This window comes from Xyrauchen texanus, chromosome 33, assembly GCF_025860055.1.
Source record: "Xyrauchen texanus isolate HMW12.3.18 chromosome 33, RBS_HiC_50CHRs, whole genome shotgun sequence".
Taxonomy (NCBI): Eukaryota; Metazoa; Chordata; class Actinopteri; order Cypriniformes; family Catostomidae; genus Xyrauchen; species Xyrauchen texanus.
In genome coordinates, this window is record NC_068308.1 from 15370251 (window position 1) to 15393495 (window position 23245).

The 23245-nt window shown below is 37.5% G+C and overlaps 2 protein-coding genes across 3 annotated transcripts in view; both read left to right on the plus strand.

Moving 5' to 3' along the window:
* Positions 1–4035: 4035 nt before the first annotated feature.
* On the plus strand, positions 4036–7931 carry LOC127626576 (sulfotransferase 2B1-like). Its single transcript, XM_052102464.1, has 6 exons — positions 4036–4314; positions 5447–5658; positions 5801–5927; positions 6879–6973; positions 7146–7326; positions 7464–7931. Exons 1-6 carry the CDS (start codon positions 4176–4178, stop codon positions 7571–7573), a joined length of 864 nt encoding a protein of 287 aa, XP_051958424.1. The 5' UTR covers positions 4036–4175; the 3' UTR covers positions 7574–7931.
* A 2901-nt stretch (positions 7932–10832) lies between these two features.
* Positions 10833–23245, plus strand: part of wu:fj29h11 (uncharacterized) — a 57819-nt gene continuing 45406 nt past the window's right edge. The window contains exons 1-11 of one of the 2 annotated variants that reach the window (XM_052102441.1): positions 10833–10982; positions 13852–14109; positions 18348–18593; positions 18879–19118; positions 19226–19750; positions 19843–20261; positions 20346–20474; positions 20659–20856; positions 21004–21144; positions 22046–22306; positions 22951–23128. In XM_052102441.1, the coding sequence (XP_051958401.1) occupies positions 10865–10982; positions 13852–14109; positions 18348–18593; positions 18879–19118; positions 19226–19750; positions 19843–20261; positions 20346–20474; positions 20659–20856; positions 21004–21144; positions 22046–22306; positions 22951–23128 (2713 nt within the window). In that variant the 5' untranslated portion in view covers positions 10833–10864. Of the gene's footprint in view, positions 10983–13851; positions 14110–17511; positions 17647–18347; positions 18594–18878; positions 19119–19225; positions 19751–19842; positions 20262–20345; positions 20475–20658; positions 20857–21003; positions 21145–22045; positions 22307–22950; positions 23129–23245 lie in introns of those variants that run through there. The other variant, XM_052102442.1, reaches the window with a different exon arrangement.

The window sequence follows — 23245 nt, forward strand, 5'->3', positions numbered from 1 at the left end:
TGCCCAAACATTCCAGTGTACATGTTAACAGAAAATCAGCCTTGTTTCAGTGAGAAAACATTGGCCATTTAATCAACGATTTTATTTCTAATATCTGCCTGTACATCCCTACAATGCAAACGGCATACATTTATGAAGTTTACGTTGTTTATTTATTTAAAGTCGGCAACTTATCCTGTTTCTAGAAAGCCAGAGCGAGTTATGAATATCTATAGCCAAAGTCTCCCTAAAACACACAAAACAACATAATAAAGTACAAAATAGAACACATTTGGACACTTGGTTTAAATGTATTTAATGATTTGTCAATTAGAAAACATTAAATTCATGAAAACATTTGCAGTTGGTTGGTACAAAGTCCTTTTATATGTTTGGGCTGTTTCTCATTGCATGAGCGGTGAAAAAGGTGAGAAAGTCATAGCAGGTGTTCTAGATGTATAATCTTATTTAATTTGTGTGTTGTATTTAAAGCATTTTGTTTTATTTAGAGATTTTTTAAGTTTAAGCTCGAAGTAACCCTTTCAGTTATTTTAATAAGGAAAATGTGTAAAAGTTTACTGAACAATTTGGGCAATATTAGCTTCAGAAAAGGTGACTTTAGATGAAAGGTGAGGAGGTGTCACCTGCATGCTGTGTTTCGAGCACTTCGGAACAGTGAATCATTTTGCAAAGCAATTGGTTCAGTTGATTTGGAATTTCGAAAAGCTTTGTTTATGTCATCACTAGATGTATGTACTTTTAGATTAACTTCTGAAATGAAGTGGAGTAAAATATATGTGATGGTATGGATTCAGAGGAAGGTCAAGTGTTTCACAAATCTTTCAGAAAAAACTAAACCAACTGCAAGACCTGTATAATAGTTCCTCTTTTGGCACAGTAACAATCTGTGTTTGTAACTGTCCACATTTGGTGAGCTTGTACTCCAGTCTATGCCTTTTTTTCTTGTTCTTCACCTCTACAGCATTCCTGTCAATAATACCTGCTCGACAAAGAACAACCATGTTATTAAGATGAAATTAACCATGTTTAATATCATAAATTACATACACACCTGTCAATTGTGACCTAAATAACATTATAACATCATGTTTACAAAATCTAAATGTAGGCTGAAAGACAATAACTGCCTCCACACATTGGTGGTTACACATATTTGAGTCGTTTATAACATTTGTCTAACTTGATTATTGTAGGGATGTGACCATAATGTTAATTCCTAATAATTATATTATTTTCACAGAAGTGTAACATCCAAATTTTCAACCTCTTGACCAACACTGATTGATTCTGAAAGGGCATTTTAATGTTGAGGTCTGAAAAGGGGGATCCATTGATGGGAAAACCTGGTCATTCACTACATTCAGGAAGTCGTCTGATAAAATGCAGAGTTTACACTACAGGATTGTAAATTGTCAATATTCACTCGCCGACAGTTTTGTGGAGATCACCGACATAAGCCTGAAATCGAGCGACGAAGGCAATGTATGAATTATCAAAGATGCGATCTGAGAAAAGCCCCGACGGGTCGCCGATGTCAGCGAGATATCTAGAATGTTACTGTACTGCGATTCCAAATCGTGCAACGTGAAATATGTTTTGACTGAATACAGCTGCAGCGTTGACCAACAGCCAATGAGAGAGCAAGAAACGTGGCGAGGGAAGTTTCAGTGGGAGGAGCCCTGATGTAGCCTACCTGCAACAGAACATGGCTGCGCTATCAAGAAAGTCTCATTAGACCGAAAAAATAGAGGAAAAATTAGTGGAACATTGGCAGGAGCACCAGATTTGATGTTTTCTCTGAACTGTACCACAACCGGGTGGCGAAAGAGAAGAGTAGGAGAAAAATTGCCAATTCTCTTAGACAGTCAGGCAAGCAAATAGGTAGATTTTTCAGTATGAGGTACTTTTACATATTGTAACCAATAAAATATATGATGCCTTTACACAATATGTAAAGCCAATTAAAAACATACACATCATGTTCTGAAATACATAATCATGCATTTGTTTTCGTATCTCTTCTTGCATGTACTCTGTCGTGAATCGTAATTTGGAGTCCAGGCATCGGGGATTCGTCAATAGTGAAATGTTTGTAATGCGTTCACCCCTGTCGCCTATTCCTCGTGTAATTCGAAAACCCTACGACTGTCCATGACAGTTGTGTAATATGAATGGTACCACAATCCAACGTCTTTGAAAGTCGTGTAGTGTGTAGGAGGCATAAGTGATGAGAAGTTACACACCGCATCATGTTAATCACTGTAATATTGATCCAATCATAGACTCTTAAGTATCTGCTTATTTAAATGCAAACTGCAGGTAGCTACATAATAAATAACTAATACACAGAGGCAGAGTGCGAATTACCCCACCATAATTGGGGGATACTGCTCCTTCCAGCCAGGTTTCTTAAGCAACCAAATTGGTCCGGTTGCTAGGGAGGGTACAGCCACATGGGGTAATCTCCTCGTGGTCACGATTAGTGGTTCTCACTCTTTTGGGGCGAGTGGTAAATTGTGCATGGATCATGGAGAATAGCATGAGCCTCCACATGCTGTGAGTCTCCGTGGTGTCATCGCCTCACGGATTGAGGTGAGTAGCCTCGCCACCACGAGGACCTACTAAGTAGTGGGAACTGGGTATTCCAAATTGGTAGAAAAGGGATAAAAAAAGTTATATAATAGGTGTGGGTGAGAGACAGATCAACATTTAAGTCCTTTTTTACTATAAATCTCCACTTTCACTTTTTTCTTCTTTTGTTTTTGGCGATTCAAATTCTTCATGCATAACGCCACCTACTGGCCAGGGAGGATATTTATAGTAAAAAGCAACTGCAATATTGATCTGTTTCTCACGCACACCTTTCATATCGTATGGATTACTATTATGCTACCTTTTTGCTTTATTGAGCTTCAACTTTTTGGTACCAATTCATTTGCATTGTATGGACCTACAGAGCTGTGCATGTACATGACTTTCTTCTGTTGAGCTCAAATGAAGATTTTCCTTCAAAGTGAGTGTGTAAATGATGTGAGAATTGTAATTTTTGGGTGAACTATTCCTTTAAGCACATTTATATTTGCTCAGTCAACACATGGAGGTTATTCTTTACATGTTCTGTTTTAATATGGACAATGACCGAGGGTCTTATTCACGGTAACATTGTTATGAGTTTACCTCAATATGCCAGCCCTTACATTCCAACTGTTTTGTTATGTGCGCTTTGAGCATAAAAAGGTCAAGAGAAATTTTTTTGAGTGGAAACATACCTGAAGACAGAAAACCACAACATAGTTCTCCACAATCAGATGATGCAAGCAGAAATATGGGCAATGACTCGTTTTGTTGTTGGGTGAGCAAAATAAACTGTTGTTGTTTCCAGTAAGATGTGTCACTAAAGGTTAAAAGCAGGGCATGTCAACAAGGCCGACGTGTAACCATATGTAGTCAATACATTTTATAGTGGTTTATAGTGAAACCGGTAATCGTCCCATCCCTACAGGTAAGTAGCCGGTAATTCAATGTATGAAGACGTGACATGAGCTATGAAAGAACAAAACACGTTAATAAATGAAGGTTGTAAAATCAACAAGCTAGACGTCAGCTAGCAACTTACAATTATCCATGCACGTCAGCAGCAAACCGTTCTCTATCTCCATTGCTTCTAGCCGCCACGGTGGTTAAAAATGGTACGGTCCACTATAGGGGTGTCTGAAATCGCTTTACATTAAAATGTTCCTACAGTGAAAATAGGAGTTGACTTATATTGTAACCGTAAATATATTTTTTCACAATATCAGAAAAATTATCTGACCCCCCCAAAACTGATATTTCTGTCCCTTTGGGGGGTACTGGGTCTTCATTGGGGATATAGTACCCCCCAGTACCCCCTGTAATTCGAACTATGCACAGAGGTCTATGGTGTACGTTCTGTGACTAAACCATCTCGATGCGTTCACATACAACGCGAAGTCAGCGTTTCGCACAGCGCACATAAGGTGTTCAAAGGTGATCGACTGCTTCAAGCTACTTTTATTGGTCCACACAGTTCCTCTTTCCACCAACAGCAGAAACAGCAAATATTTTTTGACACACCCTGCTTGTCTACACCCCCCACCTATCGATCTGCAGAAAGACCTGAATTCCGTGTGTTTATTTGTCGCGTTCTTCAGAAAATGACGGAGGCTGAATTGTACACTGTATATAAAGGGCTTTACGTGCCATCGCGATTACACCCCCAAGAAAGTCTAAAATACTATGAGGACTTCATCTTTCGCCCGGATGACATCTTGATTGTCACTTATCCCAAGTCTGGTAAGTTTGCAGAGTTTCGCCTTTTGCTTCTGTGATTTAGGGTATTTACGAAATAAGTTCTCTATCAGGCTTCAAAGTCCGAACAATTTACAACGGTAAACAGTGTTCGTCTGTAATTTGGAAATGTGCATTTGCAAAGAAGCAATTGTCTTGTCCTCTACGGGTAGTGTCAGAGAGTATTTAGCAGAGATGAGCCACTTCTATTCAAATGAATAGGAGAAACTGGAACGGTCAACGGACGTAGAAAGTCCCGCTTTACAGGTAAAAGAGCCAATCACCTTTTTGATACAGAAATAGCATGTCCAATATCTCGAGAATGCGCATTAGCTATACAAATAAATTGTTTACGTAATCTGAGATAAAGAAAAACAATTTATGAAACCAGTGTTGTGAGATTTTACAGCTCATTTGAAATATGTTCTTTGATCGTAATCTTGACCAACCGATTTGGAGATTTTGGTCTTTCCCCATTCATGTAGATTAGAGCTGCTCTGTCATGACTGGAATTTAATTACAGGGAGCGTTCCAAAAAATGACCACTAGTGGATCGACTTGCTAGGAAGTTGGACCGTGTGCTCTGTTTTGGATTGGTTAGCCGAGTAGGTGTTTTTGCATTGCAAAGGTCAGTGGAAAAAAAAAACTGACCACAAGCTGCAGTTGCATTAACATCTATGGTCTGGAATCCTAGTCCTGTAAATTGCTTTTTGCCCCTTTCCTATTAAAAATACATTTTAACATTTGATGTAAGGGGCCTCTCCTTGACCTGTTGGCCCCTATTATCGTTACCACCTTTCACCCACTAGCTACAGCGCTGTCTGTGGGATTCTTGCTGTAACTTTTATTTTATTACCATGGTAATTTTCTTTAAGGGTCGTATCAAAGATATTTGTGTCACTTGCAGTAAATGCTGAATTTAAGATAAGCACTGGTTAAGTTTTGTTAATAGTTAAAAATGGCTTAAAAATTTGGTAAAGAATATATTTTGACATACAGATAAGATCTCTCTGCACTCCAACCCCACCCTTGTTCAGCATGTAAATGCACAGGCAGTGCATCAACAGGTTCATGTGAGCTTGTTGTAAATTGAAAGTCGTTGCCATTGTAACCCTGTTATGCCTATATTTTGGCCCAGGTACCACATGGTTGCAAGAGATAGTGCCACTCATAGTGAGTGAAGGAGATTTCACAACTGTGCTGACTGTGCCAAACTGGGACAGAACACCATGGCTGGAGGAACATCGGGCAATGTTGCTCAATCTAGAGCAAAGACCTTCTCCCCGCATCTTTGCAACTCACTATCACCACCAAATGATGAATGAGTCTTATTTCAAAGTAAAACCGAGGGTAAATAGTTTCAAAAACTATTGTTTTCACATATACACTGCTTATTGACACTTGATGCAAAACATTTAGGATTTAATGAATCTGAAATTTCCATGGCTTAATAAAGATATATGATTATTTTATCTTTTGAATTGTGCGTCAGGTTATTTATGTCATGCGCAACCCAAAGGATGTGTTCACATCTTCTGTCCACTACTATGGAATGGCCTCATACCTGGTGAACCCGGGGACCCAAGATGAGTTCATGGAGAAATTCCTTGATGGAAGAAGTATGGATTTCAGACTCTTTTAAATTAAATATAGGACGAATACAGGTAAAGTGGTACACTTTCTGATTTGGTATTGGTGTTGATTTAATCAGTGTCATCACATACTCCTTTAGAAATCATTTTAATGACTTCCATTTTTTTTTGTAATGGAAGAATATACTCATAATGATAGACAATTTAGTGTCCCACTTTACCTGTATTCACCCTATATACTAATCTTCTAGTGCATCAATGAACTCCACATTAATGTGAAATTAAAATTCATTATCAGTTATATTCAGTCTTATTTAAAGGATTAGTTAACATCATCCAAAATGAAGATTCAGTCATTGCTTACTCCCCTGTGTTGTTATATCCCATATGACTCTTTCCTTTTTCTCAACACAAAGGGAGAAATTGTGAAAAAGTTTTGTTCTCACTGTAATACAATGGCTGTTTATGGTGTCCACCTCTTCAAGCTTCAAAAGAATGCAAAAGTATTATTCAGAAGTCTAAAAAATTATTCCATGAGACTCATAATAGTTTCTGAAAGCATGCGAGAAGGTTTGGTGCGAAAAAGACCAAAATCGAATGTATTATTTAGTGGAAATGGTCCCTGACCGTTAAGCCTCTTTATGTATTCATGATATGTCATGAGAAATGCATCAATTCTTCAATTACAAACTCTTCAGACATGTTTAGTAAGTTCTGTTCTCTGTTTTTTGTGCAGTGTTGTTCCTTTAATTTGCCATAGATTATATTGGCATCAAGCTAAAAAAAAATGACTAGTTGGAATAAGCAATTTTGGCAACTCTATATTACATACAGTATGGTGAATGAACTGTGTAAGCTTGTAAGTATTCAGCAAACCCCATTTATCCCCCAGTGATGAAATCATTTCAGTATATTCCAATTATCATATCAAGATCATGTCGTCATTTAATTTTGAGACTCAATTTCCTTTTTCCACAGTTATGTTTGGTTCCTGGTTTGATCATGTGAAAGGATGGCTAAATGCTGAAGATAAAGAGCACATACTGTACATTTGTTATGAGGAGATGATATCCGTAAGTAGCTTATTCATACAGTAGGAAACGGACCACAGAGACATATTCATGTCCAATTTCTCAGCTTGTTTTTAACACATGTCATGGCAACATAGAGAAAACTGAATGAGAATTCAAACTGGATGAGAACGCTTCATGTTTTCTAACATGAGATCATTTATATCTGAGACAGGATTTGAAAGGATCTGTGGAGAAAATGGCCCTGTTTCTAGGGAAATCTCTGAGCCCAGAAGTGACAGAGAAGATCGCTGACCACTGTGTCTTTAAGAACATGAAGCAAAACAAGATGTCCAATTACTCTCTTGTTCCAAATGAGTTCATGGACCAAAAGAAGTCAGAATTCATGAGGAAAGGTAAAATATGCAGTGTAGCACATCTGCCCAATATTCTATTTAAAAACACCTCGAGAGGATTGTTTCACTGAAATGATTTGGCTGTATGCAGTAGTCACTCAAGTTACTGTTACTTTGTTTTGTATTTATTTTTGTAGGAATGGCTGGTGACTGGAAGAATCATTTTACTGAGGCGCAAGAGCAACAATTTAATGCTGTGTACAAAGACAAAATGAAAGATGTGAAATTTAAATTTGCATGGGAATGACAAAATGCATCTTTTTAATCTTGCTTTTAATAAGCTTTCTTTTACAGTCTCACTATTTTATCTAGTAACAATCTCTAACAGCGGATTTCCTGGAATCACAGGAAATCTTTTGTTTTTCTGGTCAGTTATTTTCTTAAACCAACAAATATAATTTTCCATCTGAAATTATGTGTTTTATAGCATTCTGTGGTGGAAATAACATTTAAAATGAACACATCAGACTCCTTTTCCTTGATCGTTTTTATAGCATTTTATGTATTCTAAATAAAATGAAACAAATATTTAACGATTTCTTCCAAAAATGTGACAATTACAGCTTGATTGTAAATGATGTGCAATAAAAACAATCTACTCTATAGAGAATATATTTACATTGAGTTGTCTTTGTTTTCTTCTCACATCATCTGTCTCATTGGTAGCATAGTGGCCTTTAATAACCCTGGCCCTTACATTTGGGAGAAAACAAAATCCTTATTGGGGGTAAAATTGTTGACAACTTAGAAGGGCAGTGAAAATTTTCTTCAAATTATATGTAAAAATGCAAAAATATTTTATTGTGCAAGTAAATATTTTACTATTTTCATATTTAAGATATTTCAAGAGAAAAGGTTAGTGTGGAATACAACAATAAAAACTATAGGCCGACATAAAAGGCATTTAAAAAGTTGCAAAAATAAATGTATGCCTCCTAAGGCATGGAGAAAGTTTTCATAAAACCACTCTGAATGAATTGCAACAGTCAAACATCAAAGGGTTAATATAGTTTATTTTCTAAAAGTCCATAAAGTAAAGTGTGTATGCATTATTTTGCACATTTTATGAAGTGTGAAGACATTTTAATACCTGTTTATCTAATAGATATATAGCTTGAATGATACCTGTATCTCTAACTGTACATACCCCTACCTTGCACATGTACATACGCCATTCTGTTATATGTCCTATTATTTATGTCTATTTATACTCTTACCTTGTTTAATATTCTGTGTCTCACTGTAATGTTCTGTGTGCACTTGTTTCTCCTATCACCAAAAAAATCGAAATATACGTGAGAACTTCGCAATGAAGCTCATTCTGATTCTAACATCCGTTCAAACAAGAATGGTCATGTTCTCATCGTGAGTGAACCTTCTCATTACGCTTTGTTTTGATAACCTTAAAGGTTTTGTTTACCCAAATATGAAAATTCTCTCATCATTTACTGACCCTCATGCCATCCCAGATATGTATGACTTTCTTTCTTCAGCTGAACACAAAGTATTTTAGAAGAACATCTCCTCACTGTAGGTCCATACAATGCAAGTGGATGGTGACCAGAACTTATATGCTCCAAAAAGCACAGACAATTGTAGTAAAAGTAATCCATAAGACCCCAGTGGTTAAATTAAATCTTTGGGGGACAAACAGATTTATATTTAAGTCCTTTTCACTAACTGTTTACTTCCGGTCACTCACAGAGTTGCGTCCACTAGGGGACTTAGTTCATGCTTCTTCTCGAGTGATGTAAGCACATTAGCATTTTCACGTGAGAACTGACGCAATATAACCAAAAGTGCAGCTGGATTTGTTTACAAGATAACACTGTTCATAAGCTTCATTGGTTTTGCTTTCATTTGAACATGCCAGCGCGCTTACGTCATACGAGAGGCAGTATGAACCGAGTCCCCTCGTGGACATGCTACGGAGAGCGACCTGAAGTAATAAATCATAGTAAAAAGGATTTAAATATTATCCTATTGCTTTTGAACACATTATTTTAACCACTGGATTCATACATGGATTTTATTACTATTGTCTGTGCTTTTTGGAGATTTAACCTTGGGTTAAGTTTTTATCACCATCCACTTGCATTGTATGGACCTACAGAGCTGAGATATTCTTCTAACAATCTTTGTTTGTTTTCTGCTGAAGAAAGAAAGTTATACATATCTGGGATGGCATGAGGGTGAGTAAACGATGAGATTATATATAATATATAAATATATGTATGAGCTATCCCTTTAAATGCTCCCACTGGGGGCGGGGCTCTGTTGTATGTGCATTCGACCCGGTCCACAACGCTAGGAGGCAGCGAAGCTCTTCTGCTGGACAATTCAAACGGAATGGAATAAACGAAGAACCACGTTAAAAACAACTCCATCTCGAACGAGTAGATATGAGAGGCAGTGACAGACACGTTAATGTGGTTAGTGTTCAAATAACAAAATGCAGAGCACGTCATATCTTAACCACTAGTTTGCATAACTTGCCTTTATAACAAATCTTATGATAATTTCAATGTACAAGCTCAACAGTCCTTGAGGTATTTACTTAAACTGGTAAACATCATCAAGAAATGTATTTGTTTTTATATTAGTTTGCATTCATACATTTCTGACATTTGTACTAATTATATTAATATTGTTAATCTACAACTTAAAAAATAGACAACCCGGGATTTGAAATGGCCATTATTGCATTTCTGACAGGGAACACACCACAGAGTATAATTATGTTTTTATTAGATGAATGCAATAATATATACAAGAGTACCTTTACACATTAAAGAGCATTAGAACAAGACAAGGATATACAGTATGCCACAAAAAGATTCCTAGTACAGAGTATTACCGGTGATTTTGATCACATTGCTTTCATGTACTTTTTATAATCTCCGTATATGATATGAGATCCATTTAAAAATGTTCAAATAAAGGAACAATTCCATCCTATATTAAGATTACGAAAATTAACGGGTTAAATCGTTGTAAACGTGGAGTTACATCCTCGTGGTTGTAGTACGATGATTGGGTAAGTGCCGAGTCGCGACCGAATGCAATGTAAATAAAACATTGAGGTGAAACTGTCCCAGTGTCTTCAACTGTATTATCTTTACAAACGTTGGGTGAGCATGCTGTAATAGTGAAAACATCGACATTAAACACTTAAACGCTGTCTCTTCAGACTTGAGCACTTGCATCCTCTGGGAGTGAGTTGAACAGCGCGCGCAGCTCCTCATGAACTGAAAAACTTTGCGCTGTTAATCGCCCCGCTCAGATAAATAACACATTAAAGTGACACATATGGTGAAGTGCTGAGTTACTCCAAATAAACGATTAAACGGCGTATGTTTACTGCCAAGTGCATCCAAGTTGGCTAAACTCATTGAAAATACTGCGATTGTCCACAGACAGACCGATGGGCGGATGTTTGGTTACGTTACTATTCAGTGCCGGACGTGACGACATGCGGCCTGTGATTAAGGCCGATAGTAAAGTATCTAGATTGACGAGAATGTTTTAGAAGAAGACTATGGCAGATAGACGCGGATTGACGAGCGGTCATAAGAGAGATCAAATGACCTTCTTTAGGTCTTTTCGCCCCCAGAACGATCATGAAGAAGAGCCCTCAACATCAGGAACAGATCAAAGTATTGTATATTTAATTTTATCCTTGGTGGCCTTTGAAATGCCTGGTTACTAGCCGCGTTCGCTAGGTTGCCCGCGTCAAAAATTACGTAATCGCGGCGTTGGCGGAAGTGCACTTAGACACCAATTCGCGCGGCTGGGTTCATCCTATTTTTTTTTTTTTAACTGAGCGAGCAGTGTGCGCGGCTCCGCATTCATAAAATGAACGCATTTAAATGTAAATGCATTACAGTTTTATATTTATAAATATAATATATGAACAGTGCATTCAATCCCATGAATGTTACAGAGAGAGAAGCATTGCTATTTCCATTTAAAAAATTTTTTTTAAAGTTTCTGTGGAAATTTTTTATTAGAGTATGAATTAAAGAAATATTCGGAGGATTTAAGTGTTTTAAGGCATACAATAATCTGTCAGGAGCCTTTTGTGTTCTGAGTAAAATATACTAGACAGAAGTTTCAAACTTTTATAAAACACAGGCTAATGAGCATGTAGTCAATTGGCTTTTTCATGACATGAGCAGAACAGTTTATTATTTTTATCGTTATTAAAAACGATTCTTGCATGAATGGCCCCGTTCAGTTTAATGGGACAATTTACATAAATGTATTTACCAAAATATTTTGCTTGGGTTTCATAAGTAGTCTCAAGTCACTGCACGTTTTAGTATATAAATAAAAAAGTCCTCTTTTTCAACTGCTTTTATTTTCAGCAAACTTAACATGTGTAAATATTTGTATGAACAAAGATATAGAATTAAGACATAAACTGAACAAAGGGAGGGGGAGGGTGGGTCAAAATAAAAAATAACAGTAGCATTAAATACTGCCCGACTCCCCTACTGTCCAAGTATCACCCCTGGTGAGACAAAACCGTGATTCGTCAGTAAAGAGCACTTTTTCCTAGTCCCGTTTGGTCCAGCGAAGGTGGGTTTGTGCCCATAGGCGACATGTTGCCGGTGATGTCTGGTAAGGACCTGCTTTACAACAGGCCTACAAGCCCCAGTAGTGATGGGGCCACTATACTGTAAAAAGGCACTGCCCTTTGGATGAGAATTTAAACCGAGGTCCTGACTGTGGTTATTACAAATTCCCTCCATTGGCCCGTCTCAATCATTGTTTCCTAATAATCCCCATCCATTAATTGGCTCTATAACTCTACTCTCTCCTCTCCACCAATAGCTGGTGTGTGGTGAGTGTACAGGTGCACTGTGGCTGCCATCACATCATCCAGGTGGATGCTGCATACTGGTGGTGGTGGTTGATTAGAGTCCCTTGTTCACTGTGTAAAGTGCTTTGAGTGCAGTGTCAGAAAAGTGCTATATAAATGTAACATTCATTCATATATGGGTGCAAGCATTTTAATGCATATTTTATAAGCAGTTTGTAGTTTTATAGTAGCTGTGCCTTACCATGGATGTTGCATTGACTAGCAGTGCTCTTTAGATTTAAAGTGCTTTGTATAGATTGTGAAAATGTTTTGTTTTAGCACATCTACATGTATAATTTTATAGGAGTATTAGACCAAGAAATATACAATAAGCATTTTATGTTTTATATTGCATCATATCTATATGCTTGAGGTAAAAAAATATAATACAAGCATGTTTAAAGGGTAACTAAACCCTCAACCAACTTTTTTTAGTTAATGATCTGTAAGCATGGGGCTTTATTAGTACTGGTCATTGATTCAAGTAATTTTTTGACATTTGTGTATAAAGTGTTTTAATTCTACAATATATGGTGTAAAAACGTCTGAGTGCTGCCCTCTTCAGGTTGAACGGTGGCTACTGCAGTTGAATTTTCCTATTGGCTGTTGCGGTACTTCGTGACGTAAGCGGTGACAGCTGACGTAAGCAGGTTCCAGCTCACCACGCCAGATTCATGTACATGTCGTCTTGCGACCGTTTGAGGAATAATAATAACATAGAGTCTGACAACAGCTGTCAATTAATCCGTCACTACGAGTATCAGGTGACCCCCACCACCCCCCCCCCGCCCCGCCCCGCCCCGCACTCGGTTCGTTCCCTCTATCCCCGCCGTGGTCTGCCCACTTTTCCAGCATTTTCAAATATTTCTAGTGGGTGGAGTCAGACTCTGAGCAGGTGTTTAGTTACCCTTTAAGGTATAAAATACAAGGAAATGTCTGGTGCCTTTAGGAGATATTAAATAAAAACAAACGTATACAGAAGTTTGATGCTTTATTTAAAAAAAAAAGTCACGGTTTTTATAAATGTAAATCAATACTAAATGCTTAAAAGCACAAAAAATGGACACATAGATCAATTAAAATAATGATCCACCATCCAAATCAAGCAAATGCATGCGGGACGCCATTGTTGTTTTTTATGGAAAACCACTTATTCTCACTTTTCTTCCCACTGATTCAGAATACGTTTTCTTCGACCGCCCCCTGTCGTTTCATAGAATATTACAACGGCAACGCGTCAAATTTGCAGAGGTGCGTCGCGCAGTCAGCAGAGGCTCGCTTTGTGGTGCCAGGCGAAAGTATAATCAAGGCTTTACACTTCACTTTACATGCTGCTTATATCTCACTTACTCTAAAATCTATAATAAATATTTATCATAGTTCTTGCATTGTAACCATAGTTAATCTGGTATTTGTAGTAAGACTGTAGTAACCACATGTCAAACTGTGGCTTTTTAAGGACCTGATCAGTGTAACTATATCTGAAGAATTTGAGACGGTTCTAGCTACCATGTGTAATAGAAAAAAATTCCATAGTTGCTACAATAGTAAAATCAAAGTACACTTTTGTAACAAGCTGAAAGTACTGGTCTGATTTTGTCCTTTCAAGGAGAATTCTCAAGCAAAATGTAGCTGTTGATCATGAAATTTTGCTTTATCAGGCACCTCGCTGCAAACATTAAAAGAGGAGGTTGTAAGCCTTATACAGACCTTCCCAGAGGGGGTAGAGGTGTCCAGGTTAACCTATATGTACAGAAGAGTCTATGGCAAGAGGTTTGGACCCTTGAGCAGTTATGGTTTGGCAGGCCTTCAAGAGCTTTTTGAGGAGCTTGGTGACCAATTGCGTGTGGAAAGGATTTACAATAAAAACATGATCAAACCAGTAAACCCAGTTCCGCTTCAGTCTCTCATGGATCAAGGTATGAACTGAAAACCTTCCTTGTTTAATGCTGTTTTATAGATAAGAGTTTTGAGACAATGTGTCTGCTAGTCTGATTACAAGTAATAGTAGTTTTCCTTGTGTCCATTCCAAAAATCTAGCATGCATCTCAAATCATAATGCACATTTATGATTTTCAAAATATTTTTCAGTGAATTTAAAGTAAATATTAAGTAAATAATGTGCTGTCTAGATATTGGCATTGGCCCCTGAAAAACATTGATTGACTACTAACTGGATGATTCTCACAAAACCTGTCAAGAAATGTCATTTTAACCAATACATATATATATATATATATACAGTATATACATGCAGTTGCAATCAAAATTATTCAGACCTGTGGAGTCCTGGAAGAAGGATTTATGGACGTATGACACTATACTGAAAATGAGTTTTAGACCCATGGGTCAGCAGTATGTCTGGATTAAGATTACAAGGTGATGACAAGAACGACACCATCCCCACAGTCAAGCATGGAGGTGGATCAGTCCTGTTATGGGGTGTTTTGCGGCTGCAGGAAATGGCTATCCTGACGTCATGGATTCCTTCAAATTTTTGATGCCTTCAGTGTGTAAATTGAAGCTCAGTGATCACTGGACTTTCCAGCAAGACAGTAAAACCAAGGATGCATCCAAGATGTCCAAAAACTGGTTCAGGAATAGGTTGTGGAATGTCCTTAATTGGCCCAATGATAGACTTTGGGGGTTAAATAATTTTGACATGACTTTTATTTTTTTCTTTAAAAAAAAATAAATCTTAAAATCACTCAAATGTGTATTAAAAACGTACTTTGACTGTTTACTGAGGTTTTAGTTGATGTGTTTGAATTCATATCACCAGAATGTATTACTGGTCAGGGGGGTTGAATAATTGTGATTGCAACAGTGTGTGTGTGTGATGTAATCCAAGTGTGCAGAACATCGACCCCCCCCCCCCGTCCAAATAAACTGAAATTTATTGGAATAAAAAAGGACAATCAGTCACTGAACTTAAGACTAAGAGGAATCATTTTATGGAAAAATACATGAATTGAAACCCATCCTTTGATATATCCACATTGACCACAGCAGAAAAAAAACAAGCCAAGTTTGAGTTTGTATTCCGGTTTCTGGTCTCATAATCATCTGGACACACATTGGAAAGTGAACGCACAGGACAGCACCAGTAAAGCTGCATATGCACAAAATGTGTCATCAAATGTGAGTCCGAAGTAGTTTTTTGGAGAAAAAATTGTGACATCTCGAAATGTAAAAAAATATATGTATTTATTCATGCTCTTTAATGGTGCATGTGACGCATTGCAGTAGCTGCCTATTCAAATAGTGTGGGGCACAATGTTCTCTCTCTCTCCAACTTGTAGCACAAATAAAAACAAAACTGAACATTATGGAGTATGTTGAAAGATATCCACCTGAGATCCAAGCGTGACTGCTGTGTGCATTTTCCACTTCAATTTTTGATTTGTAACAAGTAGCCTAAACATAATTTTTTTTTTTTTATTAGCAAATAGATTTCCTAATAATTGATATTCACATATGTGGAGAGAGGGACAAGTTGTGAAATTTTAAATAATATCAAGCTATAGAAAGTCCGATTTTTCTTATCAGAGGACTGTTGGTTTTTCATGTTTTTGAGAATATACAGGCATTATAGCTGATTTTCTGTAAAGCTGCTTTGGAAAGATGTGTATTGGGAAAAGCACAAATAAAAAAAAATACAAAAATAAAAATTATTTGACTTGATTTGAGTTTTGTTACAATGTTTTTTCTGCTACGGCAACAAAATCTCTCTCTTTGTTCAAACAAGTGATAGCCAGTGCTGAAGCATTTTACCAATCAGTAATTAGCATAATTAATACTGATACAAGTAATCATTGTCCAATCACTGTCAACCATGTTAAAATAAAATTAAACATTATAAATTCTAAATCTAAATACTGCTTATCATTGTCTCATGTCTGCCAACCATGTTGAGTGATCCAAACATTATCTGCAGCCTGAAACTGAACTTTTGATAGGAAGATTGTATTGAATGCACGTGATTTCATAGGAAACTAGGTTTCACCCTTGCTCCCTGTTTAGTAAATGACTTAATGTCAATGTGGTCTCTGTCTTCACTGGTCTCAGAACAGTTCCAAATGAACATTATTTTCATCCTAACTTCATATAAATCCTCATAAACATCTCATAAATCTCATTGTGATAATGCACAGTAAATATAGGATTTCTAATGTAAACCCATTAGCATAAATTATGTTTAGCAGAATGGTGTTCAGCAATAAATCTCTCAAATTTTTTAAAATGGCCATATTGGATGAAACTAATCTTCATCCAAGATTAGAAAGTTTCTAATCTTTCAACTCAAAACAGGGTTCATTGTAAAAACTTTATTAGGTTTCTTACCTGTAGTTTTGTTGGTGTTCAAACTCTGCTGTAATCGGCGCCATGTTGTTTGTCACATTATTTTGTATGTCAAAAGTTTAACCCTTTACTGACAGCGCAAAGTGTCCTGAACTGAGATCAGTCTGTTTAAATAAAATTATGCATTACATATAGCGAAGCAAAAATACGGCTTCCACGTATGTGGACGCGGGGTCACACGAGGGTACAGTACAATTTACTGAAACGTCTCTTCTCTCATGTAATCGCCCAGTATGTTTATGTTGAAATGACAATGAAGAAATTGAATGGGGAATATCTCCAACCCTGGAGCAGCACTCATGGGATCAGCGCCTACACACACCAAGTGACAACTGCATGCCCCAATATATTCTTTGCTATCAGCTTTACCTTGAACGTTGCTGTATTCAAATCATTCCATTATCCCCTTGCTATATGCATATTGTAATATGCACATTAAATTTCGTGCATCTCATTTATATATATATATATATATATATAATGTGTGTGTGGATGAAAAACAGGTTCATTTTCTATATGATTAGTTTCTTTTCATTTTGAAGTGAAACAGGATCAGGACATTTACTTGACAGGTTTCGTGAGAGTCACCCAAATGTAAATTATTTAAAATAAATATGTCTACTAAATGACAGATTAAATATATACAAAAAGGAAAATAATTTACCATTGTGTTGTTAACAGTTGCATAGTGAGCGGCATAAGTTCTCATTGAGTGCTTGTCAGCCAGTTTATCAATATGTGATCAGCTTGTAATCAGCAGTCGTATGATCTTGTCATTTTCCTTATACCACCTTAATGTTAGACATTCACTTGGCAAGCCAGTTTAAGTATCATATTTCAGGAAATGTAAGCATGTCAACACTAGCTCCAGCTGGCCACTGAACAGACTCCAAGTCACGTGACTTCCCTAAGAACAGAGAGTATTAGATCAGCTGAGAGAGTGAGCAGGAAAACGAAACCTAAGGGTGTCGCTCATGCCCTCCTCAGTCACTCCTCTAAACACATTTTATGCTCACTGTGATGATATGGTTGCTATATCCCGATAAAGCCTGAAAGCATTATAGGCTTTTTTTTAACATTGTCTGTTCAAAAAGGTAGGATAACGATTTAAACAGTTCTTTATTGAGATGGTTTCTTTTTATCTGCGTTGTTCAATCTCACTTCAGTTTTCTTTCTCGTGGTGCAGTGCATGTTTATTGGTTTATGATGAAGGGAGGAGACTAGTATTTAACGTCACACAATCATATTTGTCATTCCTTTTGTATAGTTGTCTTTGAGTGCATACACTTGGTGAGACCTACAATGTTTATTATCTGTCTATTAATCTGTTTATAGAAAGTCCATACGGTGTTCTTTATATTTAAAATTGTTTTATTTTAATTTAGTCAGAGTTAACGTAGTGTTCAAGTTGCAGTAATTTTCATTTGTAAGCAATGAGTAATACTAATGAACAACATGTACTTCATGTAGTTGTTTTGTGAAACAGCTTGTAAACACATCTATTATAAAATTAGTTACAAGTGTAATTTGCGGAAGATTGGCACTAATATTCTGCATTGTCATTTATTATGTGTTCAATTTTGTGTTGTTGTATACTGTATTAAGAATAGGCTTTCTTCACTTAAAGAGAAATTGGAATTTGTTTTGATGAACATTTTTACTCATTGGGGAGATGAAGAATACCTTTTTTGATCACATTTTAGACTTTGTCAAGATACATTTTGTATCTTAATTTTGTAAAGATAAATTCGGTATAAAAATATTACTCTGAATAATGTTAATTCTGTGTTTACAGGCATAAACATGGATGACAGTCCTAAGAATGCAATTTGTCAGAAAGTTATCAAAATAGTGAAAAAGCACCCTGATGGAGTTCCTCTTAATAAGATAGCAGAGATCTTTGCTCAGAGGTACAAACAGGAACTTTTCCCAGCTGAACTAGGGTTCCCCTCGATAAAAAGGTTTGTGGCGTCTCTTAGCGAAGACCTGTGGGTGGAAGATGGTGTGATCTTTCACAGGACCTGCAGTGCTTTTCTGACAGGTAATGATTTCACAGGATTTGTCAACTCTGGATCAAAATTTCACTTGGTGTGAGTTACTGGAAGAAATTGTAATTGATACTTATGGAACTAGTTAACTACTGTTATGTGAATTATGATTTCCCAAACAGATTTAACCTAGTAGGAGTCTCAATGGTGAATCACCAGTTAGAGTATAATTTTATCTGGGACATGGCTTAAGAACTGTCAGGAAAAGCAGCTTCAAATGCATAACATTATCAGATAATTTTTCAAGATGAATGACTGTGCTGTCACATATTTTGCAGATGCACAATTTGAAAAAACATGTACTGAGGTTGTGGAGTTGGTAAAAAGCTTCCATGATGGTATTCCTCTTTCTAAAATATCAGTATTTTTCAACCGGGCATACAACAGACCTCTAAAAAAGACAGAGCTGGGGTTTCCCTCAATATCAGCTTTCATTGACTCTCTCAGTACAGAGCTACAGGTAGAAGATGGTCAAATCTACTTCAGAAAAGCTGAGCTTGAAGCTTCAACATCTACAGGTAATGATTTGTCAGCTGAAACGGCTCACGTTTAGAAAGTAAAAAAAAATGTTCTTCTTGTTATCACTCTCTCATGTTCCTTGTTTATAATTTTATGATTTCCTTAGCATCAGATTTTAAGGACATTGTGGAGCTGGTTCAAGAATATCCAAAGGGCATTCCTCTCAAGAAGTTGTCTACATTCTTTAGTCAAAAGTACCGGAGGAACCTGACGGTGTCAGATCACGGTTTCCTTTCAATCGCCTCCTTCATTGATTCTTTGAAAGATGTCCTATTGGTGGAGCATGAGAAAGTCTTCCACAAGAAATATAGAGGAGCACCTGCAAACAGAACATCTGTAAAGAAAAAAACGACATCTGCAATCCCAATAACTGTAAAGAAAGTATCAACACCTGCCCCAATAATTGTAGATAAAGAACCAATACTTCCATTCCCAATAACTGTAAAGAAAGTATCAACACCTGTCCCAATAATTGTAGATAAAGAACCAATACTTCCATTCCCAATAACTGCGAAGAAAGGACGAACAGCTGCGAGTCCAACCCTGCGAACAATCCCTCCAGTCTGTTTTGGAGTTGACTCCGCTCAAAAAGGCAGTGAAATGACACAAGCAGGAACAAAGTGGCTTGCTGGTAAGAAATAATAATGTATCATTTGTTTTTAATAAATACACCTCACCCTGTTTTCAAATCTTTAAAAACACCTTGTCGACTTGCTCTTGTAGCACCACCACAGAATATCACAGAGGATCCAAAGATGGTGCAGCCCAAACCCACACCCATTGGGGTTAATAAACAAGTGGTCCGGTCCAAGACAGGGTCCCCTTTGTTGCAATTTTCAAATTTCTCCATCTCCCTCAATGCAACCCCTGGTAATCCGTCCATCAGGGACTTCCCAGCTCTTCCCAAACTGTCCAAAGATGAGAAGTCGAAGGAGGGTAGGGGCCCAGTCTTCCATGAGCCCTTCTATAGCCAGGTGAGGGAGATACATGGTGCCAACATGAGGTCAGCAGAAGCCTTGCTGAATGTGGAAGACACCGTTAGAAGACGGCAGAAAGCCACGAGCTCAAGTGATGTGAACAGTTTGGTGGAGGACGTTATAAGAGCCCTTGCAGCCGAGGGAGAGCATGTGACTACTGACAGGGTCAGTCTCTTGTAAAATAGCATACTAAACCTATTTTTGGCTCATTATGATGTTAAAGCCCTGACTTAATTTTTTATATTCCAGGTGATAAACAGAGTATGCTCACTTTTACAAGTGTCCTCCATACAAGATTTGAAGATTGACCCTCGTAGGCATCTGCCTGCAGTGCAGGAACTTCAGCGTACCATTAAAGAGATCAACATGTTCATTGCAGTAAGAAGAGTTTAACAAAAGTCCTGGAGCAAGTTTATGTACCTAATACATTTTCTCACACCACGCAGGCTTAAACGTTTAGTAATGTTTTTGATTCCAGTGAAGATTGAAGTCACTGTAGATTTAGAGAAGCACCTCCACTTTTAATTATTCTAATGTGATTTTGTCATTGTTTCTATTTCAGTCAGTGGAAGCAGTATCTTCAGTGTGCACACTTTACGAACTGGGTCAGAGTTTGGCCAACCTGAAGAACAAGAAGCGATTTGAAGAACTCCACTTGGGTCCTCTCTGCAAGATCCCTCTTATTCACCGCTTGTTCCTAATAGATGTAAATACTAAAGATGATGATGTGCATCAGATTGAAACTGTGGACATTCTGAGGGTGAGTCAGCTTGGCACAAGGTAGCCACTGGCTGTCAACTTAATCAACTCATGACACAAACAATCTACACACATTTCTTCAAATGTTGACATGAAGGAAACAAGTTCTCACTCTTTCTCTTTTTACACTATGGTATTCTCACTGTAGAGTCTCCGAATGTTCAGGAAAAAATGCAGGACACCTAGAGTTGACCTTCCTGAATTCCTGAAGCACCTTGCAGATCAGTACAGCTGTGAGTCACCATATGAACTTGGAATCAGGATCCAGAGTCTTGGGCTGCCCATTTCGGTAAGATTCGCCATTAGCGTTACCATGTAGTCAGGGCTTGACATTAACACCAACCCACCTGCCAAATACAGGTAGAAATCGGCAGTGGCTGGTAACTCTAGCCACTTTGGTGGGTGATGTTTTCAGGGTTTTTCCTGCATTTAAAATTCTGTGAATGTTGGGCTGCTGAAGCTATTGCAGCGCAGATCACAAAACGTATGCAACCCATTAAAAATATTGCACAGATTGTTCTACAGCACTTTGAAGGAAGTAAAACATCTCAAACGGCTACACAGCCTCAATATTATAAACAGCACTGAAGAGAAATAGGTGGAAACAACACTGTGGCATGTACTAACATAAATTATTAGACTTCTCTATCTAGACATCATCACCCTTACTCAAATGTATCATTTTGTTTTATGTAGTAACACTAAGAGGCTGTCTACACTGGGCATGTTGAAGCGATTGTTCTAAACTGTTTATTTGTCTTGTTGGCAGGAGTAGAGCCAGTGTGTGCAGCACAAAATTATCCAAATTATTTGATACTAGGATTCCTGTAGCTCAACTGGTAGAGCATGGTGCTAGCAACACCAGGGTCATGGGTTCAATTCCCAGTGAACACACAAACTGATAAAAAAATGAATACCTTGAGTGCACTGTAAGTGTCTGCTAAATGCATAAATGTAAATGTACTAGAGAGCATTTTTGAAAGTCTCTGTTTTCGGTGGAGGAAAACAGTGTTCCATGGATGAGCAAAATAATGTTTTTTCAATCAGAAATGTATTAGTGTGGGCATAGCCTGAGACAGTACAATGTAGACTCTACTTATATCCTTCACATCCTCGTTTTTGTCAAATTAAATATACTGTCCACTCTGACTAAGGTCTGTTATAATGGTTTTTCCATGCTGTATTCTTAGACTTTGTTTAAGGCAACAACTTCCGAGTATATCTGCATGGATAAAGCCAAAGAAGCCATTCAGAAGGAGATTCAGGAGGAGGTGGATGCCAGAATGTTTAAGATCAAGAAGAACCTTCTAGAACCAGCCCAAGGAGCTGTGCTCTTCTCCCAGACAGGCTGCTCTGAGCTCAGGAAAAAATACGCAAATCTTACCGCTTCTGACGCAGTCCTGGAAGTCTTCATAAATTCTGAAGGCATCTTTAGTAAAACTATGACCAAGGTGAGCAACATTTTACTAAGGCTTTGAGGTTTTCAAAAATATCTTGTCCTGAAACTTTTGTGCCGTGGACATGAATGATACGTCAAATTGTGTTGCTTATTGGAAATATCATATAAATATATTTCATGTAAATTCTTGGTAATTCCATTGGTAATTATTTTCAGCTACTGTTTAAGGATGTAAGGAGGGGGCAGGTGGAAGAACGAGAGGAAACTAAACCTACTGGCTGCTCTCTTCGTTAATATGATGTCACGCTCATCATCTGCTAATCCCATTCAGAAATGTCATTTACCATTGCTACTTGCGTCATCAACATTGATTTGTTTTGGTCCACCAGTCGCACATTTTAGGGATTAAAATGTGGTTGTCAAAGAAATGTACCACCAGAAATAACCCAAAGTGTTAATGCCACGTCTGCTCTAAATTTGCTTAATTGAATTTTAATGAGAGCATTGAATAAATCCTTTATTTCAAATGTATCCAGTTTAATCAACAGTTATGTCATAAAGGGCTGTTCACATGGGACGTGTGCTCGAGTTAAAAACAGCTAGATGAGGGAGCACCAGAATTGAACAGAAGTCATGTTTATAAGCATATTTATTCACATACGATGTTGCTTATATAAACCATTGTTTTGTCCACAGACGGTTCAGACATTCCTGACATGTATACAAAGAGACAGGCTGGCTAGAGCCTTATTCCAGCTTGCCATATGCTGTGGCTCCTTGGAAGCCCCCCAGGACCTGGTAGCTAAAGAAAAACCTCAGAAAAAAGCAGAGGCAAAGCAAGCTGCGGAAGAGAGTATCACACTCCCCACTGAAGGTGATAACTTTGACAATTATCTGATTTTAGCTTGTAGCTTTCTATCTCTTCAAATCTACAGGTAGGGTGATGTGACAAAGAGATTTGATTCCCAAGTTATTTTTCCACACTACAGTG

What these genes read in the sequence shown, in the direction of transcription:
- LOC127626576 (XM_052102464.1), top strand. Translation starts at nt 4,176, where the DNA reads ATGACGGAGGCTGAATTGTACACTGTATATAAAGGGCTTTACGTGCCA. An exon ending in ATTTCAAAGTAAAACCGAGG is followed by an intron (nt 5,659 to 5,800) that starts GTAAATAGTTTC and finishes ATTGTGCGTCAG; the next exon opens with GTTATTTATGTCATGCGCAA. An exon ending in GTCAGAATTCATGAGGAAAG is followed by an intron (nt 7,327 to 7,463) that starts GTAAAATATGCA and finishes TTATTTTTGTAG; the next exon opens with GAATGGCTGGTGACTGGAAG.